The following is a 16,704-nucleotide window of genomic DNA, read 5'->3' on the forward strand; positions in this document are numbered from 1 at the left end:
AGCGGGTGAATTGTATGATGTGTGAATTATATCAATAAAGCTGTTAAAAAAATCACTGGTAGTTCCATCACCCAAGGAATGTCATGCTTCCATGAACATTTTTGGTGTATGTACATCCTGTCACTCTCATTCTGTCACTCTCTTCCGTGACTGTGCATTTGTGTGTGTATGTTTTATAAAAGCAGGGGACCCCCCCTTTGCAGTGTTCTATAGTGTAGTTTTGCTAAGTGTTGTGAAATCTTTCCATGTAAATTAGCATGTGGCATCATTTTAAGAATTATATAGTAGTCTGTTATGTGGGTGACCACAACTTTCTATAGCCATTCTTGTGAGTTTCCTTAAAGGTGTTTTTATAGAGAGCATGGCAAACATCGTGAAGTTATTTGTCCATATCCATGCTTTCCTTAAGCTAAATATCTGAAAGTGCAGTTGCTAGCAAACAGTAACACCCAGATGACTGTAGTAGGCAGCACTTGCCAAGTACCTGTTATGTGCCTGGCACTATGCTAAACGTTTTGCCCACATTGATGCCTCACATAAATTTCTGTGTGGTATAACTGCTAGGTTTTTCCTCATTTTCAGAGATGAAAAACTGAGGTGCAGAGAGGGTATCTGTTTGCATGAGGTCACACAGATAATGTGTGGAGGGTCTGACATGTGATCTCAGGCAATCCACCCCCAGAGCTCAGCTTCACCACCATACTTCCCTGCCTCTCTGGTGGGAGGAGGAGCTGGACCCAAGTAGGCACTGAAGATGAGACAGCAGGTGGAGACAAGTGCATCCCTATGTGTGAGGGACTGGGGCAGGGGCCCCGAAGGTTCTGGGGCGCCATAAACAGGGAAGGCTTCTTCTGAAGGAGCCTCCAGAGGACCAGCATGGGACTCTTATCTTATATGTTTTGAAACCACAGATAATCATAATTGATTTGTTACCCCCTTCTTTAGCTTTTAGAGCAGTCCCAGCTGGCTTGAGCTTTTTTAAACTGCAGAGGTAATACATGCGCATCTCTAGAAGTGAGTAGTGTAAGTTGCAAAAGTTCCTCTTAACATCTCTTATCTCTTTCTCCCGAGGTCACGGTTATTAAGTTCAGTGTCTGTCGTTCAGGCCTTGTGGGGGGCATACTACAGATGTGAGTTTGTGTGTGGTCTCTCCCTGCACACACATCAACACTACCAACACTCGAATGGTACAGAACACGTAACTGACAGTTTATGTTAAGCCGTTTCTCTGGGCCATCTTTCCTTGGTGCTCTGCCTCGTTTATTGTCTGCCTGGTGCCCCCATCAGTGATTGGCTTTCATTGTCCTCGCAAGTGGACATGTAGTGTGGTCCCTGCATTTTGGCTACCCGCCAGCATTGAGGCGAGCATCTGTGTGACAGCATGGTGCTTGTGCACAAAGGCTTCCGCTGAAAATGGTCTTGAAAGTGAAGCAGCAGGGCAAGGGCTACGCTTGTTTAAAATTTTGATGTATAGTCTTAATTTGCTCCTCCAAAAGGGCTGTCTCAATTTGCATCAGCCCCCCCAGTACCTAAAGAGGCTAGGAGACACCTGACTCCTGCCAGTTCTGCTTCCCTGCAGGTACCTGGAAGAGGTGGGCTACACAGACACCATCCTGGACATGCGGTCCAAGCGCGTGCGGTCCCTCCTGGGCCGCTCATTGGAGCTGAACGGGGCCATGGAACCCAGTGACGGCGGTCCCAGGGCCACGCCGGGCCCTGGGGGGCTCACTGGTGGCGAGTCACTGCTAGTGAAACAGATCGAGGAGCAGATCAAGAGGTGAGCCCTTGGGCCTGGCGGGTGTGTGCCCTCTTTCCTCCTGGTGAAGGCCAGTGTCAGAAAAGTCAGCAGAGCTGCCTGTGCTCTGGGAGTCTTTTCCTTCCTGGAACGTGCTATGGGCTTGTTTGTTTCAGAACCCTTGATTATGGGATCCGCAGATTCTGTTCTGGGTCCCCCTGCACATTTCCTCCCAAGTATCGCCTCCGTGCTGAGGCGCACCACAGCTCTTCTCTAACCCAGCCCCTCACCTGCAGCTCAGGCCTGCCTTCAGCAACCCAGAGCACCTGCTGCAGGGTGGCCCCGGGCAACGTGCTAGGACCCGTGGGGAGCAAAGCACACAGTTGCCACCCTCGGGAGCTCTTATTTGTTCATGCTTTCATCAGTAGTTATTTGGCAAAATAAATAATGCAACATTAGGTGATCCTAGATATGAGATGCTGTGAAGCAAACGAAAGGTACTAAGAAAGAATGACAGGAGAAATAATGCTGCTTTGGGTGAGACACATGGGGAGATCCTCTTCAAGGAGGTGTCTGTTGGGAAGAGAACTGCATGAAATGGAGGGTGAGCCACACAAGTAGCCGGAAGGAGAATGTTCTAGGCAGGGGAATAACAAGTGTAAAGGTTCTGAGATGTGAGGGGCTTGGCATGTTCAGGAACCAGCAGGGGCCGACATGGCTGCAGGGGAGTGAGCACGTGGGGGTTATGGTCTGTGGTGAGGCTGAAATCTCGGGAGACAGATCAAATAGGGCCTTAGGGTATGATAAGGGGATTGGATTCCACTCTAAGGGTTGTGGGAAGCCAGTGGTTTGAGCAGGGAGTGACATAATCTGATCTGTGTGGTCTGCTCTGAGGAGAGACTGCAGGAGGGCAGGTGTGGGAGCGGGAGATGCCCGTGAGGCCCCTGCAGTGTCCGGGCGAGAAGGGGTCAGCCACTCCACGGTTTTTAGGGTGAGTTGACAGGATTCAAAGGATGGCAGTGAGGGAGAGGAAAGGTGAGTGGGGATCATTCCAGAGTGTGCTCTGAGCAGCCGGGAATGTCATTGACCTTGGTGGAGAAGGTGAGGAGCAGAGCATCAAGGGGTGCCCATTGATGCTGGAGCTTGAGGGGGGCCTGGTGACCCCAGTGCAGGTGTTGAGTACCTAGAAGGTACAGCACCTAGTACCTAGCCTGGAGCCCAGGGATCCCCTGGCTTCCAAACTTAGCTCTAGTTCATCGGCACATGGGCAGTTTTTAAAAGCAGTGGTTGAAAGCCGTGGGGCCTTTGCTGTCGCTGAAGGAGAGGTTACAGTGAGGAGGTTCAGGCTGAGCCCTGGGGCCTCTCCACAGCTGTGGAGAGAGGGGCAAGGGGTGGGAGGATGCAGCAGCCAAGGAGGCCGAGGCGGGCAGCCCTCATTTTAGAAGGAGACCCTGCAGGTGGCTGGCATTCAGGCAGCGGAGCACAGAGGTGCTCTGAGGGCTGGGCGGCAGGAGGCCAGGAAGTGAGTGCTGGATTTGGACCTGGGAGGAGTTGCTCTCCACCAACAGCAGCCATAGACGTGGGCAGCTGACCAGAACTCTTCTAGAGCATCAGCCTAGGCAAAAAAAGAGGGTGTTTGCCTCTTTCTGCACTTTGAGTTCTACCCCGCAGTCTTGTTTGGGCAAATGCTCCTTTGCTAAACTTTGTCATCCAGTTGGAGACGTTAAACAGTAGGCCCAGAGGTGGAGACAAGAGCCTCCTGTCAGTGGGAAGGGTGCGGGCTCTCTGGTGGCAAGGCTGGCTGGGGGCGCCCGAGCTTTTGTGGAGTGGCCAGTTCCTCTTCCCTGCAGGCATGCCTCTGCCAGTCGCCTGGCCTGCGCTGGGATCTGGCAGGGCCGTGAGGACAGTGCTGCTGAGTCCGTGACCCTTTCTTGTCTTCTCCTGACCCAGTGCTTGCAGGAGACATGTGGTCAGGGTTGGGGGTTAGTCCTTGAACTGTGGGGCAGAGCTCTGTGAGGAAGTAGGGCCCAGTCTGTGGTCTGATGAGGGTTCTAGTTGGGGAGAGCACCTGGCAGAGGCTGGGACTGGAGCCCTGTGTGTGGTCAGGGTCAAGGCTCCTTTGGGGTGAGGATGCACTCAGCCCTGCTGAGAGCTGGGTCCAGGCTCTGGGCACCAAGCCTTGGCATCCTCCCATCGGAACCTTGCCGCCTGGCAGGACTAACATCCCCTCTGCCCCCTGTCGTGGGCAGGAATGCGGCGGGTAAAGATGGCAAAGAGCGCTTGGGTGGCTCGGTGCTGGAGCAGATTCCCTTCCTGCAGAACTGTGAGGATGAGGACAGCGACGAGGACGATGAGCTGGACAGTGTGCAGCATAAGAAGCAGCGTGTGAAGGTAAGCTCGTGGCCCCAAGGACGTCCCCTCCCCGCCCCACCTTCTCCAAGAGGACCCCCTGTTTTGTGTACCAGCAGGAGAGTACCCCTCTGGGTGCCGTCGGCGCTTCCTTATGGACTGGCCTGAATGGCCCGATCGTGTCCCTTCCGAGTCCCCATCTCCGTTCCAGCCATGCCCTCGCCTCAGCAACCTTCAGAGGTGCCTAGGTCCTTGCTGCTGGGGCCCGCCTCTTCTCCCCTCCTCCCGTCATTCTCTCCGTGCTGCCTCCTTCAGCTGCCAGGCGCCCCAGAGGCCTCTCCTGGCCGCTCGGGACTAGGCCACTCCCCACCCTGCCCTTGCGTGGCACTCTCCCTTGGGTCAGCCCGATCACTGCCAGACTTGCATCTTTTGCTGTGACGGTGGCGCTCTGTCTCCCCCAGCAGGTGGTGAGCTCCGCCAGATGGGGACTACATGGGTCTTCTCACTGTCCTCCCAGCGCCCTGAATGCATGTGTCTGGGCCCAGGGTTCAGCCTGGGTGGAGGCTAGGGCTCAGCCTGGAGCCAGGTTGGGGGCTCTGTGGGGGACATGCTAGTGTGCGAGCGTCCAGTCTGTTGCTGGTGTCCGGACCCAGGGACACTGCCTGCAGGGGAGTCCAGGCCTCAACTTGGCCTCGAGATACAGCTGCCACCACATTTCACCCCACTCCTGAACTGTCAGAGCCCTGTGCTCCTGTCATCGTGACAGTTCTGTCAGGTGTGGCAGAGTTGCATCTGTCCTCAGACATCATTTTGGGCATTCGTGGGCCAAGCTCTGTGCTGGCAGCAAGGACATGGAGACACAGACGTCTAGTCCCCGACAGGGAGGAAGGAGCCTGTGGCTTGCAGCAGGCTTATAGGTAGTTGTGTGGAGGGACGGGCACAGTGGAGGCAGGAGTGGGTGCTCGTGAAGCAGGAAGCTGCTGAAGATGGCCTCAGAGCCTTTCCTTAAACCAGCCTTCCCAGCATAACCCCATTCCTTCCTCCTCAGACTCACCTCAGATGCTCCCTCCTCTAGGAAGCCCTCTGACTTCTCCTTGCTCCCCTCCCCCAGTGGGCTCCCTCATCCTGATCTGTCCACTTGGGGTCCTCCCCATCTGGTGTTGGGTCTGCATACCTCCTCTCCTGTCCCTGCGAGGGGCCAGGTCTGTCTTGGCTTCTGCTCTGTCTCCAGCTCAACCCGGGGTCCTACCCAGATGAGGTGCTCATTGAATGCACAGAACGAAACCATTAGAATTGGGGTTACAGGAAGAAGCAGGATGTCTCCAAGTTTGGGGTCTCTGATGCTGTTTCCCGGTCCCTCCTGCTCCCCTTGGGATTTTCACTCCTTTTTGAGTTCTTAACCTCAGCCTCCTCTAGGAAACCTTCCCATGCCTGTCTGCTCCTCCAATCAGAAATTATTGCTGACTTCTTTATACTTCTTCAGGCCTTGACATCTGTCACCACACTTGTCCCAGGTGCCTCAAGGGTTGGCTCATTGCATCGGGGTCTCATGACTCCCCAGACCATCTGTCCCCACATAGCAGACCTTCAGGGACCAGACTGATTCAGAAGACCTGTTGGTGACTCCCCACGTGGCCACTGGCCTGCCCATGTAACTCTGGGCATGTGATTCTCTTTGTCTTGGCTTTCATTTCAAGGGCTAATAGTCCCTGTCTCTAGGTTGTTGAAGATTTAATTAGAACGAGCTGATGCATGGGAAGTCCTGGGCTGCACAGCCACTCACCACGCCAAGTGACCAGTGAGGTAGTACTGGCAGTCCTGGGCAGTGGTGTGGCACTGCCAGGCCCAGGCTGTGTTGGCAGGACAACCTTGCAGGGCTCCTTCTCACAGACCCTTCAGAGATGTCTGTTACCGTTCACACTCCGGCACAGCCCCGGCCCTGGCACTGCCTCTCCGCACATGCTGTCTCATCCTTGACCACAGGTCTTCTCTGGGAAGGGAAGAGGAAGGCGCCCATGGCCCATCTTTCTGGTCCTCCTGCGCAGGCCAGGGCCTGGCCCTTCACAGGTGCTTGAGTGTTGTGGCCTCCAAACTCCTACCCTTCTGACCCGGCTTGCAGGGCTGAGCCCATGGGAGGAGGTCAGCCGCATTCTCGAGGAGCTTGCAGTCTAACGCTGGCCCAGGACATGGTCCAGGCAGGGAAAGGGTTCCCTGGAAGAGGTAGTGTGTCCGGGGGGGTCCTCACAATCCCAGTGCTGGGGCTGGGGGCAAAGGGGGTGTTGTTCTTAAGCCAGCACTTCAAGCAGAACTCAGATCTCCAAATTTGAAAATTCTAAAATTCCCTTTAAGCCATCACAGTGCTGGGTTTGAGGTCCCCAGTGCATGGCCCCTGGATGATACTTTGTGTAAAATGTGGTGCTTACAGCACGAGAGGGTAAGAACCACGAGCAAGACGTCATTTTATGAGACTGTACAAAAGGTGTCTGTGCACGTAGGGAAATGCAGGCGCCGTGTTTCTCCTAAATTCACCAGTCTGGGATGGGGACCAAGCTTTGGAGTTGAGGAAAATGACAGTTTGGTTCCCACCCCCGGTTCAGACCAGCTGCGGGACATGCAGCAACCTCTCACTCAGTATTCACTTGCCCAGCATTCCCCTTCTCAGATGGAGGAACTGGGTTGTTTCATTCTGAGAGTAGTACATCCTTGCTATATAAGAGAACAAAAATTCGCCAATATGGAAAGTCATAAGGCAGCCCTGGAGAGCCCGCGGCCGGCTCGCACCGCAGAGCTGCCCTGTGCGTGAGGTGGGGCTCCAGCCTGGCGACCTGGGGCAAGGGCCTCACTCCGCTCAGCCTCCACTCCCTCAATGGTGAAATGGGAAAATCATTAGAATAATGGTAACTACTCCGGGGTTGAAGTCACATGGGTGAAGCATATTTAGTGCACCTAGTAAGGCAGAGAGGCTGGTGGTGTGTTTGATAAGTGTTTATGACCACTGTTACACCCATGGGTCTGTTCCCGCTTTAGCTGTGTGCCTCCGTACACTCGCAGACACAGGCACAGATGCGGGTGCCCTTTCCCCACAAACAGGTGGTCGTATCACTCGACCTGACTTCAAGAGGTCGGGGCTCCAAAACAAGGCTGGCCAGTGGCGCCGGTTAGGAGCAGCGTCTGAAGGCCTCCAGCAGGGGGCGCGCGGCTCCCCCAGTGGCGCTGTGGGAAGGGAGCTGGTGGCTGGGGCCGGGTGCTTCCAGGCGGGGCCAGGCAGACGGACGGGACTGACCTACCTAAGAGACCAGGTTTTAGCTTCTCCTGGCTTGTCTTGAAGAGTGGGTTTATCTTAGAGTGTGTGGGCTGGGCTCTGGGCAAGAGCCCCCTGACCTGCCTGGTTTTCTTGATGCCCCAGCTGCCCTCTAAGGCCCTGGTACCCGAAATGGAGGATGAGGACGAGGAGGATGACTCAGAGGATGCCATCAACGAGTTTGATTTCTTGGGCTCCGGAGAGGACGGGGAGGGCTCTCCAGACCCTCGGCGAGGCACAGGAGAGGGGACCCACCGTGAGCTGGGTGAGCTGAGGGCTTCTGGCCAGCCTTCTTCACCAAGTGTGGGGACACACACAGCTGCCCGCAGCTGCTTCCTGCCCCAGGGGCTCCACCGGACGGACACGCTTCCTGAGAGGAGGGTGGCCAAGGAGAGCAGGAGATCCGAGCCGCGGAGGCCAGGCCCTCACCCCTTCCCTGGAAGCCCCCCTGGGGATGCAGGCAGGCCCGGCTCTTCCTGAAGCAGGGCCTTCAGCCTGCCGTTTGATCCTCCAGATCCTGGCATACCTCGGGGGGAGAGCAGGATGAGGACCGGGAGGAAGTGCTGCATCTTCCTCCTGTCCTGCGACTCCAAGCTGCCAGGCCCTCGGCGACACTAGCATGGCTGGGGACAGAGGGTCCCGGCTCAGTATGTCCCCTTTGCCTGTCCTGCCTTCCCGAGCCCCGCTGCTCTGGGGCCAGGCGTACCAGCCTCCCACAGTTGCAGGAGAAGCTTCTGCTGGTGGGTGAGCTGGTAGGCCACTCCTGCCTCGTGCCCTGTTCCTGCAGAAAGCCGGCGGGTCAAACTCCAGGGAATTTTGGCTGACCTTCGGGATGTGGATGGACTGCCCCCCAAAGTGACCGGTCCACCTCCTGGCACACCCCATCCCCGGCCACATGAAGGTAAGAGGCCCCTCCACCCGGCCCAGTGCCGTGGGACCCATGGCACAGGGAGGCTGCAGGGCTAAGCCCAGGGTTTCTGTGTCCTTAGAGTTGAAGTCCAGCCTCTACTCTGCAGCCTCCCTGTCCCAAAAGTTCGTCTGTCTGTCTCCCTCTTTGTGTCTGTCCTGCCCTGTCTGTCTGTCCCTCCCTGTCTCTCTCTCTCCAGCTGTGATTCTTGATCTGATCTTCTCCCTCTCTCTCTCTCTTACTCCTCACCTCTCTCCACCTCTCTCTGGCTCTCTCTCTCTCTCTCCCTGCCCCTCTCTGCCCCCTCCCTCCGCTCCCCCTACCAGGTTCCTTTGGCTTCTCCTCAGACGTTTTCATCATGGACACTATCGGGGGCGGGGAGGTGAGCCTGGGGGACTTGGCAGATCTCACCGTCACCAACGACAACGACCTCAGCTGTGATGTAAGTTCTCGGGGTGCCCCAGCCCCCTGTGGCCCCATCGGGCATCCCACACAGCTCCCCCACTGGCCAGGCTCTGGCTCACTGGCCTGTGCCCTGTCCCGTAGGCAGGGTGCTGTGAGATCGTCCAGCAGCTCACCCTGTTTTTCAGAGGCTTCTGGGTGCACATGGGCGGAGGAACTTGCCCAGGCTCACTGATGGGCGGGGCCTGGATGAGTGGAGCCTATGTCCAAGTCACTGCCAGGCTGCTTCTCTCTCGGCTTACATGCGCCTCAAGTCCAGGATTCCCCCACCCCTGTCCCCCAGGGCTGGGGTCCAAGTGAGGGGGTACTCAATTGAAATACAGACTCAGGGGGCAGGGGCTCTGGGGTGGCACATGTGGGTAAAGTTTGTGCAGGTAGGAACTAAGCTGACCTTTGGAGGCAAGATGGCCTAAGCCAAAACCCAGAAGGTCAGGCCAGTCTGGTGGAATGGGGACCGATGGGGCAGGCAGTTGTTCTGGGTGAAAGACCTTAGGGCCAGTGTCTGAGCAGGAGGCCCATGAGTGGACCTCTGGCCTTCTGGGAATCTCTGAAGTGGGAATCTCCAGAGAACCTTGGCTACAGCTTTTAGCCAGATCTCAAGTGGTAGGGCACTGCTGCAAGATTAGGGCCCCGCTGTGGGGTGCTGGGAAGTGAGGCCAGAGTGGAGGCCTTCAGCAAGGGAGTGTGCCTCAAAATGTGCCCCCTTCCTGGGGAGTGCCAGCAAGGTTTACTCAAACGGCTCTGCTACCCTTAACCTCCAGCGTGGCAGTGATGGCTAAGGGGGGGGCCTTGGGAGACAGAGCCCAGAGGGGCTCATCAGTGTGAACCTCGGGGTGGGGCCCTAAGGCTTACCTCACTGCCTGCCTGCTCATCATCTTTCCCTTCCTCGGCCTCAGCCCAGCTCTCACCACCACCAGCCATGGGGCTGTGTGCAGTGTCTCTGGGACTCCCCCAGGGGGCTGTTGATCGCTCCCCAGTCTCTCCCCATTGTGTGTGCTTGTCCCCATTTCTACTCCCCGGTATCTGGTCAAAATGCCTGCTCCTTCCCTGGGAGACTTCCCTCCTGACCTCTTAACCTCTCTCTCTCTGCATCCACTCCTACCTTCCCTAAGCCATCTTGTTTCCCCACTCTAAACCCTTCCGTGACTCCCCATAGCTTACTTAGGATGAGAAGCAAATTCCTGAATGTGGCTCAAGCCAATCTTCCTGGCCTCATCTTCTGCCACTCTCCCCAGCTTCTGCATCCCAGGCCTTCTCTTGTACCCTGACTTGGCTTGTGCGGCCTCTTGCCTCAGGGACTTTGCACATGCCACTTCCTTCCTCAGTCCGTCTCCCAGTCTGGTTAAGTCCTGCTCATTTGTCACTTCCTCAGGAAAGCCTTGTTAACCCCCACAGAGGTCAGGTACCTCCTCCCAGTGTATTTTGGACTCAGCAGTGCTCCTGGTTTGCAATTCCCGTGCATTAGCAGGACGATCTGAGTGTCTCCCCGACCCCCTCTGAGCTGGGAGATTCCCAAGGAGTCAAGTTCATGTGCTTTCCCCAGAATCTAGCAGGAGCTTGTGTGGGAGAGGAGGCTGCTGCCAGGCCAGTTTATGAGGGTGCTTCACATGGGTTTGGGTGTGGGGGGGTGGTCCTGGTGGTCGGTGTCTGTGTGGGACAGCCTGCTGGGACGGACAAGACGTTAACGCAGCTGCCCCACCCCAGCTCTCTGACAGCAAAGATGCCTTTAAGAAGACGTGGAACCCTAAATTCACCCTCCGCTCACACTATGATGGCGTCCGCTCCCTGGCTTTCCACCACAGCCAGTCGGCCTTGCTCACTGCCTCTGAGGATGGCACACTCAAGCTCTGGAACCTTCAGAAGGCCGTCACAGCCAAGAAGTAAGGGCAGCACCCCAGGGGTAGAGGGTGGGGTAAGGGTATCTGGACCCAGAGGACAGGCTGGTCAGGGACTCACGGAGACACCTGGCTCCTTTCTCTGCCCACAGGAATGCTGCACTAGACGTGGAACCCATCCACGCCTTCCGGGCTCACAGGTAGGGAAGTGGCCCCCAAGACGTCTGACCCTCGGCCTCCTCACTGGCATTCTCAGGGCCGATGGCAGCAGATGGCAGGAGGCTTCCGTGCCCCTCTGTAGATGTTGGAGGAGGAAATAGATGTGTGGGGGTGGAAGTGAAGGTAGGGGACAGGCAGCCAGTGCCCCAGATGCTAAATTCCCTTTGGCCATTCCTGGGAAATGCCAGTAGAGACTGTCCAGGTCCTGTGGGGCTAAGGGCAGGGCCAGCACTGGGTTTTCCATCTCCCCCTCACCCCACCTTTGTATCCTTCAGGGGCCCCGTGCTGGCCGTAGCCATGGGGAGCAACAGCGAGTACTGTTACAGCGGTGGGGCAGATGCCCGCATCCACAGCTGGAGGATCCCAGACCTTGGCATGGACCCCTATGATGGTTACGGTGAGGGCAGCTCCCTCCCTTGCCTTCCTTTCCCCCACCCAGTGTCAGGGGGGGCCTCTGCCCACGCCTAACCCTGCACCAAGGGCTCTACGTCTGGGTGTGCGTAGAACAGTGTCGTTCCACCCGGGACCGAGCAGCATGAGGCAGGAATGGTGGTGGCGCGGAAGGCTTTCACAGAGGAGCTGGTGGTTGAGCTGACTCGGAATCAGCCCTGGCTCTGCGGTCTGGCAGCACTTGGCGCTCAGCGGTCAGCCAGTGCTGCTACATGGCTGAGCGGAGGGAGTCGGTGAGGAGGGAGTAGAGCAGGTGCGATGGGGGCAGCTAGCTGGGCTGGGTGGTTGGCAGTTGTCACATTATCCATGGGTCACCTTCTAGAGCTACGTGGAGAAGTGACCAGACTGTCACTTGTGTTCAGTGGCTGTCCGCCAACCCTCTGATACCGCTTTTGATCACACATGTGGCTCCATATCGCAGTCCTGTCGTGGCAGAGTTTAGAGGTCTGTGTCTCCCCTCAAGGAACATAACACTTTTTTCCAGAGAACAGTGCTCCTCCAGTCCCAGACAGTGTATGCTCTGGGTCAGGTGGGCTGCCACACACTGGGGGTCAGCAGGGCCCCTATGATGGTTACAGTGAGGGCAGCTCCCTCCCTTGCCTTCCTTTCCCCCACCCAGTGTCAAGGGGGGCCTCTGCCCACGCCTAACCCTGCACCAAGGGCTCTACGTCTGGGTGTGCGTAGAACAGCCCTGTGTGGACTTGGGTGACCAGGGAGGCAAAGGTGGGAACAGCCAGAGGGCTTTGGAGAGCCTGGCAAGGCTTGCACATGGGGACAGAAAAGACTGCAGGGGCCAAGAGCAGGGCTGACCTGCAGGGCCCAGGTCTCAGGGCCACAGAACCACCAGTATTCTTTTTTCTCTTAACTAAGTTCTAAAAACTATGTATCAAGCACCTACTTTGTGCCAGGCACTGTAGTGGGCCCTGGGGGGCAGCAGTGAACAGAGGGAAATCCCACCCTCTGGAGCTCCCATTCTGGGGTGCATTCAGAGCCCTAAAATATCCCAGAAGAACTAAGGGTCAGTGTGAGCAGCTTCAGGGCAGGTTCCCGCCGTGACAGCTCTGGTGGCATGCAGATCCTGGCCGTGAGAAGCTGGGTGAATGGGTAGCTCCCGCCCAGCCAGGTCTCACTGTGCTCCAGGCTGTCTCGGGTGGGGCTGGCAGCCCTGACGTGGCCCCTTTCCTCCCTTGGGTGAGTCCAGACCCGAGTGTCCTGAGCCACATCCTAGAGGGCCATGGGGATGCTGTGTGGGGCCTGGCCTTCAGTCCCACCTCCCGGCGCCTGGCCTCCTGCTCCGCTGATGGCACCGTCCGCATCTGGGATCCCAGCAGCAGCAGCCCGGCCTGCCTCTGTACCTTCCCCATGGCCAGTGGTAAGCGGGCTAGGGGGCAGCAGTGACCCTCACGGACTCGGGGGAGCTGTGTGGAGCTGGGAAGCAGGAGGGTGACTGCGGACGAGGGCCCAGGCTTCCTGACCCCCATCCCCTGCCCCCAGGGCAGAATCGGCTGTGTTAGGCAGCCTTCCCTCCCCTCTGCCCCTCAGATCACGGGATCCCCACCTCAGTGGCCTTCACCAGCACCGAGCCTGCCCACATTGTGGCTTCCTTCCGCTCTGGCGACACTGTCCTGTGCGACCTGGAGGCTGGCAGTGCCCTCCTCACGCTTGAGTCCCGGGGTAGCAGTGGTAAGAGTTGCCCCGGGGCCAGGGGCTGGGTCTCAGTGCCTCCCCAGTTCCCCCTGTGCCTTTGGTGGCCAGTGCCCAGGCAACCAAGATGGCTCCTGTGCCCCCCGCTGGGGCTCTGAGCGGGAGGGGATTGTATCCGGGCCACTGCCCCTGTGGCTCTTGGGAGGACTGAGAGGAGAGAGGTCACCAGGGACTCACCTGGCAGGCCTGCTTGGGGGCGTGGATGGGCTGTTTTCATGTCTTGTCACCCCTCCTGCCCCACCCCCAAGCAGCCACAGTGTCGGCCTGGGTGCAGCCCTGTGGCCCAGAGGGGGGAGCTGCCGGGTACCCAGCCCTCCTTCACACCTGAGTAGAGGGCGGGGGTGTCAGATGGGGTTCTTCTCTGCCTTTGCCTGGTATCCCTGAGTTCCCCCTGACATCCTTCCCTCCGCCCCCTTTCCTTCCAGGCCCAACCCAGATCAACCAGGTGGTGAGTCATCCAAACCAGCCCCTCACCATCACTGCCCATGACGACAGGGGCATCCGCTTTCTGGACAACCGTACAGGTGCGGCCTGGCTTTCCCTGCTCCCCTGCTCCTCTGCTCCTGGGGCAGGGTTGGACCGGGCTCAGTGTCAGAGTGCCAGGTGCCTATGTTGGAGGCACTCAGCGTCCCTCTAGCCCTTCCCCTTCCCAGGCAAGGTGCAGAGTGGGAACGTAACCTGCCACCCACCGTGCTCCCCTCAGGGAAATGCGTGCACTCCATGGTCGCCCACCTGGATGCTGTCACCTGCCTAGCTGTGGACCCCAATGGCGTATTTCTGATGTCGGGAAGTAAGTTGGGACCCTCCTGGCTCCTAAGGAACGTGTAACTTCCCCAGTGGGGCAAGGGAGAGGAAGAGGACTATACCAGGGCACCGGCCTGGAGGGAGTGCCCTGGGGCCCCTGAGGCTGGGTGGCAGTGGGAGGGTTGTTAGAGTGGGGCCAGAATAGGAGCAGTCACAGTAGCAGGGTCAGCAAAGCTGTCTGTTCTCAGAGCCCACTGTCCGCTATTTCCTATACCATCTCATTTAATCTGAATAACCTGTGAGGTTGCTGCTATCCCCTTTGTACAGATGTGGAAACAGAGGCTCAGAGAGGTTCTGGAACTTGATCACAGTGTAGTGGGTTGCAGGAATGAAGTTCGGCTAAATATCCACAAGCACTTTCGCACTGTTGTTCCCTGCTGTCTGTAGGCAAGGGTGCTGAGACCCAGCGCCTATGGGGCTGTGCCTGGAAGGGGTGAGGCGGGACTTAGGCAGATGGAGGGCTGAAGCTCCCCAGGCGTGCTCTGAAGGTCCATTCGGAGGCCAGCCTGCCGGCCTGCTGTGGAGAGGAGCTTTGGCTCACATCTGCCGGCACCAGACCCTGGGGGTCAGCGAGGGGTGGGCCGGGGGCGGTGCAGGGGTCCCAGTTGAGGCTGTGGACGGCGTGGTGGGCCCATCCAGTCGTGCTCTCCATTTGCCTCGGGACAGTAACAGTTTGTCTCCGGGGAGGATAGGTGAGGGGGGATGGTCAGTGAGACCAAGCCCGGGGCAGAGAGGATTTGGTGCAGGGCCAGAGTCCCCGTCCCCCAGCCCACCCACAACCAAAGGGGCAGTGAGAACTGGCCTCCGTCCTGGCAGGCCTGATCCTTCTGAGGCTTGACCCAGGCGGCTCCGTCCGGTGGCTCCTGGCCCCCAAGGCCTAGCCCCAAGGCTGCCGGCTCTTTGACCTCCTCCCCACGCCCCTGCTCAGGCAGTTGCAGCCATGCCAACCTCCTCTCAGGACTCAGGACCTTTCCCCTGGCTGTCCCTCGTTCCTGGAAGGTTCTTGCCCCTGGTATCCCCTTGGCCGTTCTGTCCCTCTGACTTGTGCTCAAAGTGCTCCTGACCACCTGGCACTGTTCTGTTCTCATGTTGACTTATTTCTCCCACTGGAATGTCCACACCAAGTTGGGGAGGGGATTTTCCCATTTTGTTCACTGGACCTGCAGGGCCCAGGACAAAGTAGGTGCTCAATAAATGCTTGGTGATTGGATGGGTGGATGACAAGTGGGGATAGAGGGTTCTTCAGGCTGGGTGTCCAATAACTGGTTGGGGAAGAGGCTTGATTGCCCATCTGACTCAGGCCTCCAGTGGAAGCCAGCTGAGGGGTTCAGGGGATGAATCTGAGCTTGGAGCTAGGGGTACTCAGTGCTGCTGGGTGAACCCCTTTGTTCGCACACCTGCACAGGCCATGACTGCTCCCTGCGTCTCTGGAGCTTAGACAACAAAACCTGCGTGCAGGAGATCACGGCCCACCGCAAGAAGCACGAGGAGGCCATCCACGCTGTCGCCTGCCACCCCAGCAAGGCCCTTATTGCCAGTGCGGGCGCTGATGCCCTGGCCAAGGTCTTCGTATGATGCCCACCTGGCCCCATCCTGGCCGCCACGCCGGCTGGGGAGTGGGGCCAGGCAGGTGGGACTGAGGTGAGGGTCTGGATGGGAGGTAGGCTTGGCCTTGGAGGGCAGAAACCTCTGGTGTCCTCCCCACAATGGGGCCCTCCAACACCACCCCTAGAGGGGCCCGGGGGCTGCCTTACCTCTTGTGCCCTGGGATCATGATCCAGTCTCCCCTCCCTTCTGTCTCCCACAGGTGACTCAGCCTCAGTCTGGAGGCCCAGAGGCCCGGCCTCTTCCCACCTGCCTTGGAGCCTGGAGGTGCTAACGGCCCTTTTCCCAGGAGGCCTTCCCCCATGGCCTGCCCGTTCAGAGCAGCCAGCCTGGAGAGCCCCCACAGGGAATCACCCTCCAGATGACCTCTGGGAGTTTCCTGTCTGCCTTGACACCTGCTGCTGGTCTCTGAGCTGCCTTTTTGGGGGGCAGCACCACCAGGGCTGGGTGTCATTGGGGATCAGCTTTTTTAAGATGCCAGAAGGTGCCAGGTTCTCTCCTTGAACCTGACCCCTCTTTATCCTCCCGGACCTGGGTGGGAGCTGTGCTGGGAAGAACCCCAGGCACCCCTGCTCCTCCCTGCCAGGGGAGACAGGAACCAGCTGGACCCCAGGTTGTCCTCAGTGGGTGGGCCGGGCATGGCCCATCCAGAAGCACACCCAGTGCACCCTCCTCCTCTCCAGTCCCTCAACACAGCTTTCCAGACACTACCCAGCACCTCCCAGGCCAGTAACGGCGTGGGAAGCAGGTGATGTCCTCCGGGGAGGTGTAGCTCCCACCTCCCCCATGGGCAGCCCCCCAGTTCTCCACGGGGTCACCTGTGGGGAAAGTTGGCCTTCTCTTGCCCCTTCCTGGGACATGGAGGTCAGTGGAGTGGGTCCTCCAGGCCCCCATAACTCCCTGTACATCTGTATAAATAAATGGGATTTAAATGGAGCCCTGCCCCCACGTGGTTATCACTGTGTGATAGTCTGTCACTCTCCTCCTGGCCCTCCACTCTCTCCTTCTATTTATTTCACTCTTTTTTGGGTTCCAGCCCCTCCAGGTTCTTGTTTATATAGCCCATCTCCTCTGCCCCGGACTTGTATGTGAAACTTGTCTCAATAAACCCTTTGGAATAAGATGGGTGGCGGTCCTGACTACTGAGGAGACTGGGGGCTTGAGGAGGCGTCAGTGGCTCTGCCTCCGTGGGTGGAGCTTGGAGAGGGGATAGGGTGGGTTGGGGTTTTGTGGTAGGGCTAGTGGGGGGGTGCATGTGAGGGGCCCAGAGCTTGGGCAGTGTGTGGGTGGAGGGACGGAAGTGGGGGCACAGGACCGAATCTCCCTGTGCCCC

At 58.1% G+C, this 16,704-nt stretch overlaps 1 protein-coding gene across 2 annotated transcripts in view; it reads left to right on the forward strand.

Moving 5' to 3' along the window:
• STRN4 (striatin 4) overlaps nucleotides 1–16,494 on the forward strand; it is a 26,028-nt gene extending 9,534 nt beyond the window's left edge. Inside the window, exons 5-18 of one of the 2 annotated variants that reach the window (XM_036885389.2) lie at nucleotides 1,580–1,777; nucleotides 3,985–4,126; nucleotides 7,491–7,650; nucleotides 8,173–8,286; nucleotides 8,619–8,734; nucleotides 10,459–10,634; nucleotides 10,742–10,789; nucleotides 11,084–11,205; nucleotides 12,460–12,630; nucleotides 12,801–12,941; nucleotides 13,388–13,486; nucleotides 13,666–13,752; nucleotides 15,172–15,407; nucleotides 15,574–16,494. In XM_036885389.2, the coding sequence (XP_036741284.2) occupies nucleotides 1,580–1,777; nucleotides 3,985–4,126; nucleotides 7,491–7,650; nucleotides 8,173–8,286; nucleotides 8,619–8,734; nucleotides 10,459–10,634; nucleotides 10,742–10,789; nucleotides 11,084–11,205; nucleotides 12,460–12,630; nucleotides 12,801–12,941; nucleotides 13,388–13,486; nucleotides 13,666–13,752; nucleotides 15,172–15,341 (1,744 nt within the window). In that variant the 3' untranslated portion in view covers nucleotides 15,342–15,407; nucleotides 15,574–16,494. The remainder of the gene's footprint in view (nucleotides 1–1,579; nucleotides 1,778–3,984; nucleotides 4,127–7,490; nucleotides 7,651–8,172; nucleotides 8,287–8,618; nucleotides 8,735–10,458; nucleotides 10,635–10,741; nucleotides 10,790–11,083; nucleotides 11,206–12,459; nucleotides 12,631–12,800; nucleotides 12,942–13,387; nucleotides 13,487–13,665; nucleotides 13,753–15,171; nucleotides 15,408–15,573) is intronic. The other variant, XM_036885390.2, reaches the window with a different exon arrangement.
• Nucleotides 16,495–16,704: the final 210 nt, after the last annotated feature.

The sequence above is a fragment of the Manis pentadactyla genome, chromosome 15, assembly GCF_030020395.1.
Source record: "Manis pentadactyla isolate mManPen7 chromosome 15, mManPen7.hap1, whole genome shotgun sequence".
NCBI classification, from domain to species: domain Eukaryota; kingdom Metazoa; phylum Chordata; class Mammalia; order Pholidota; family Manidae; genus Manis; species Manis pentadactyla.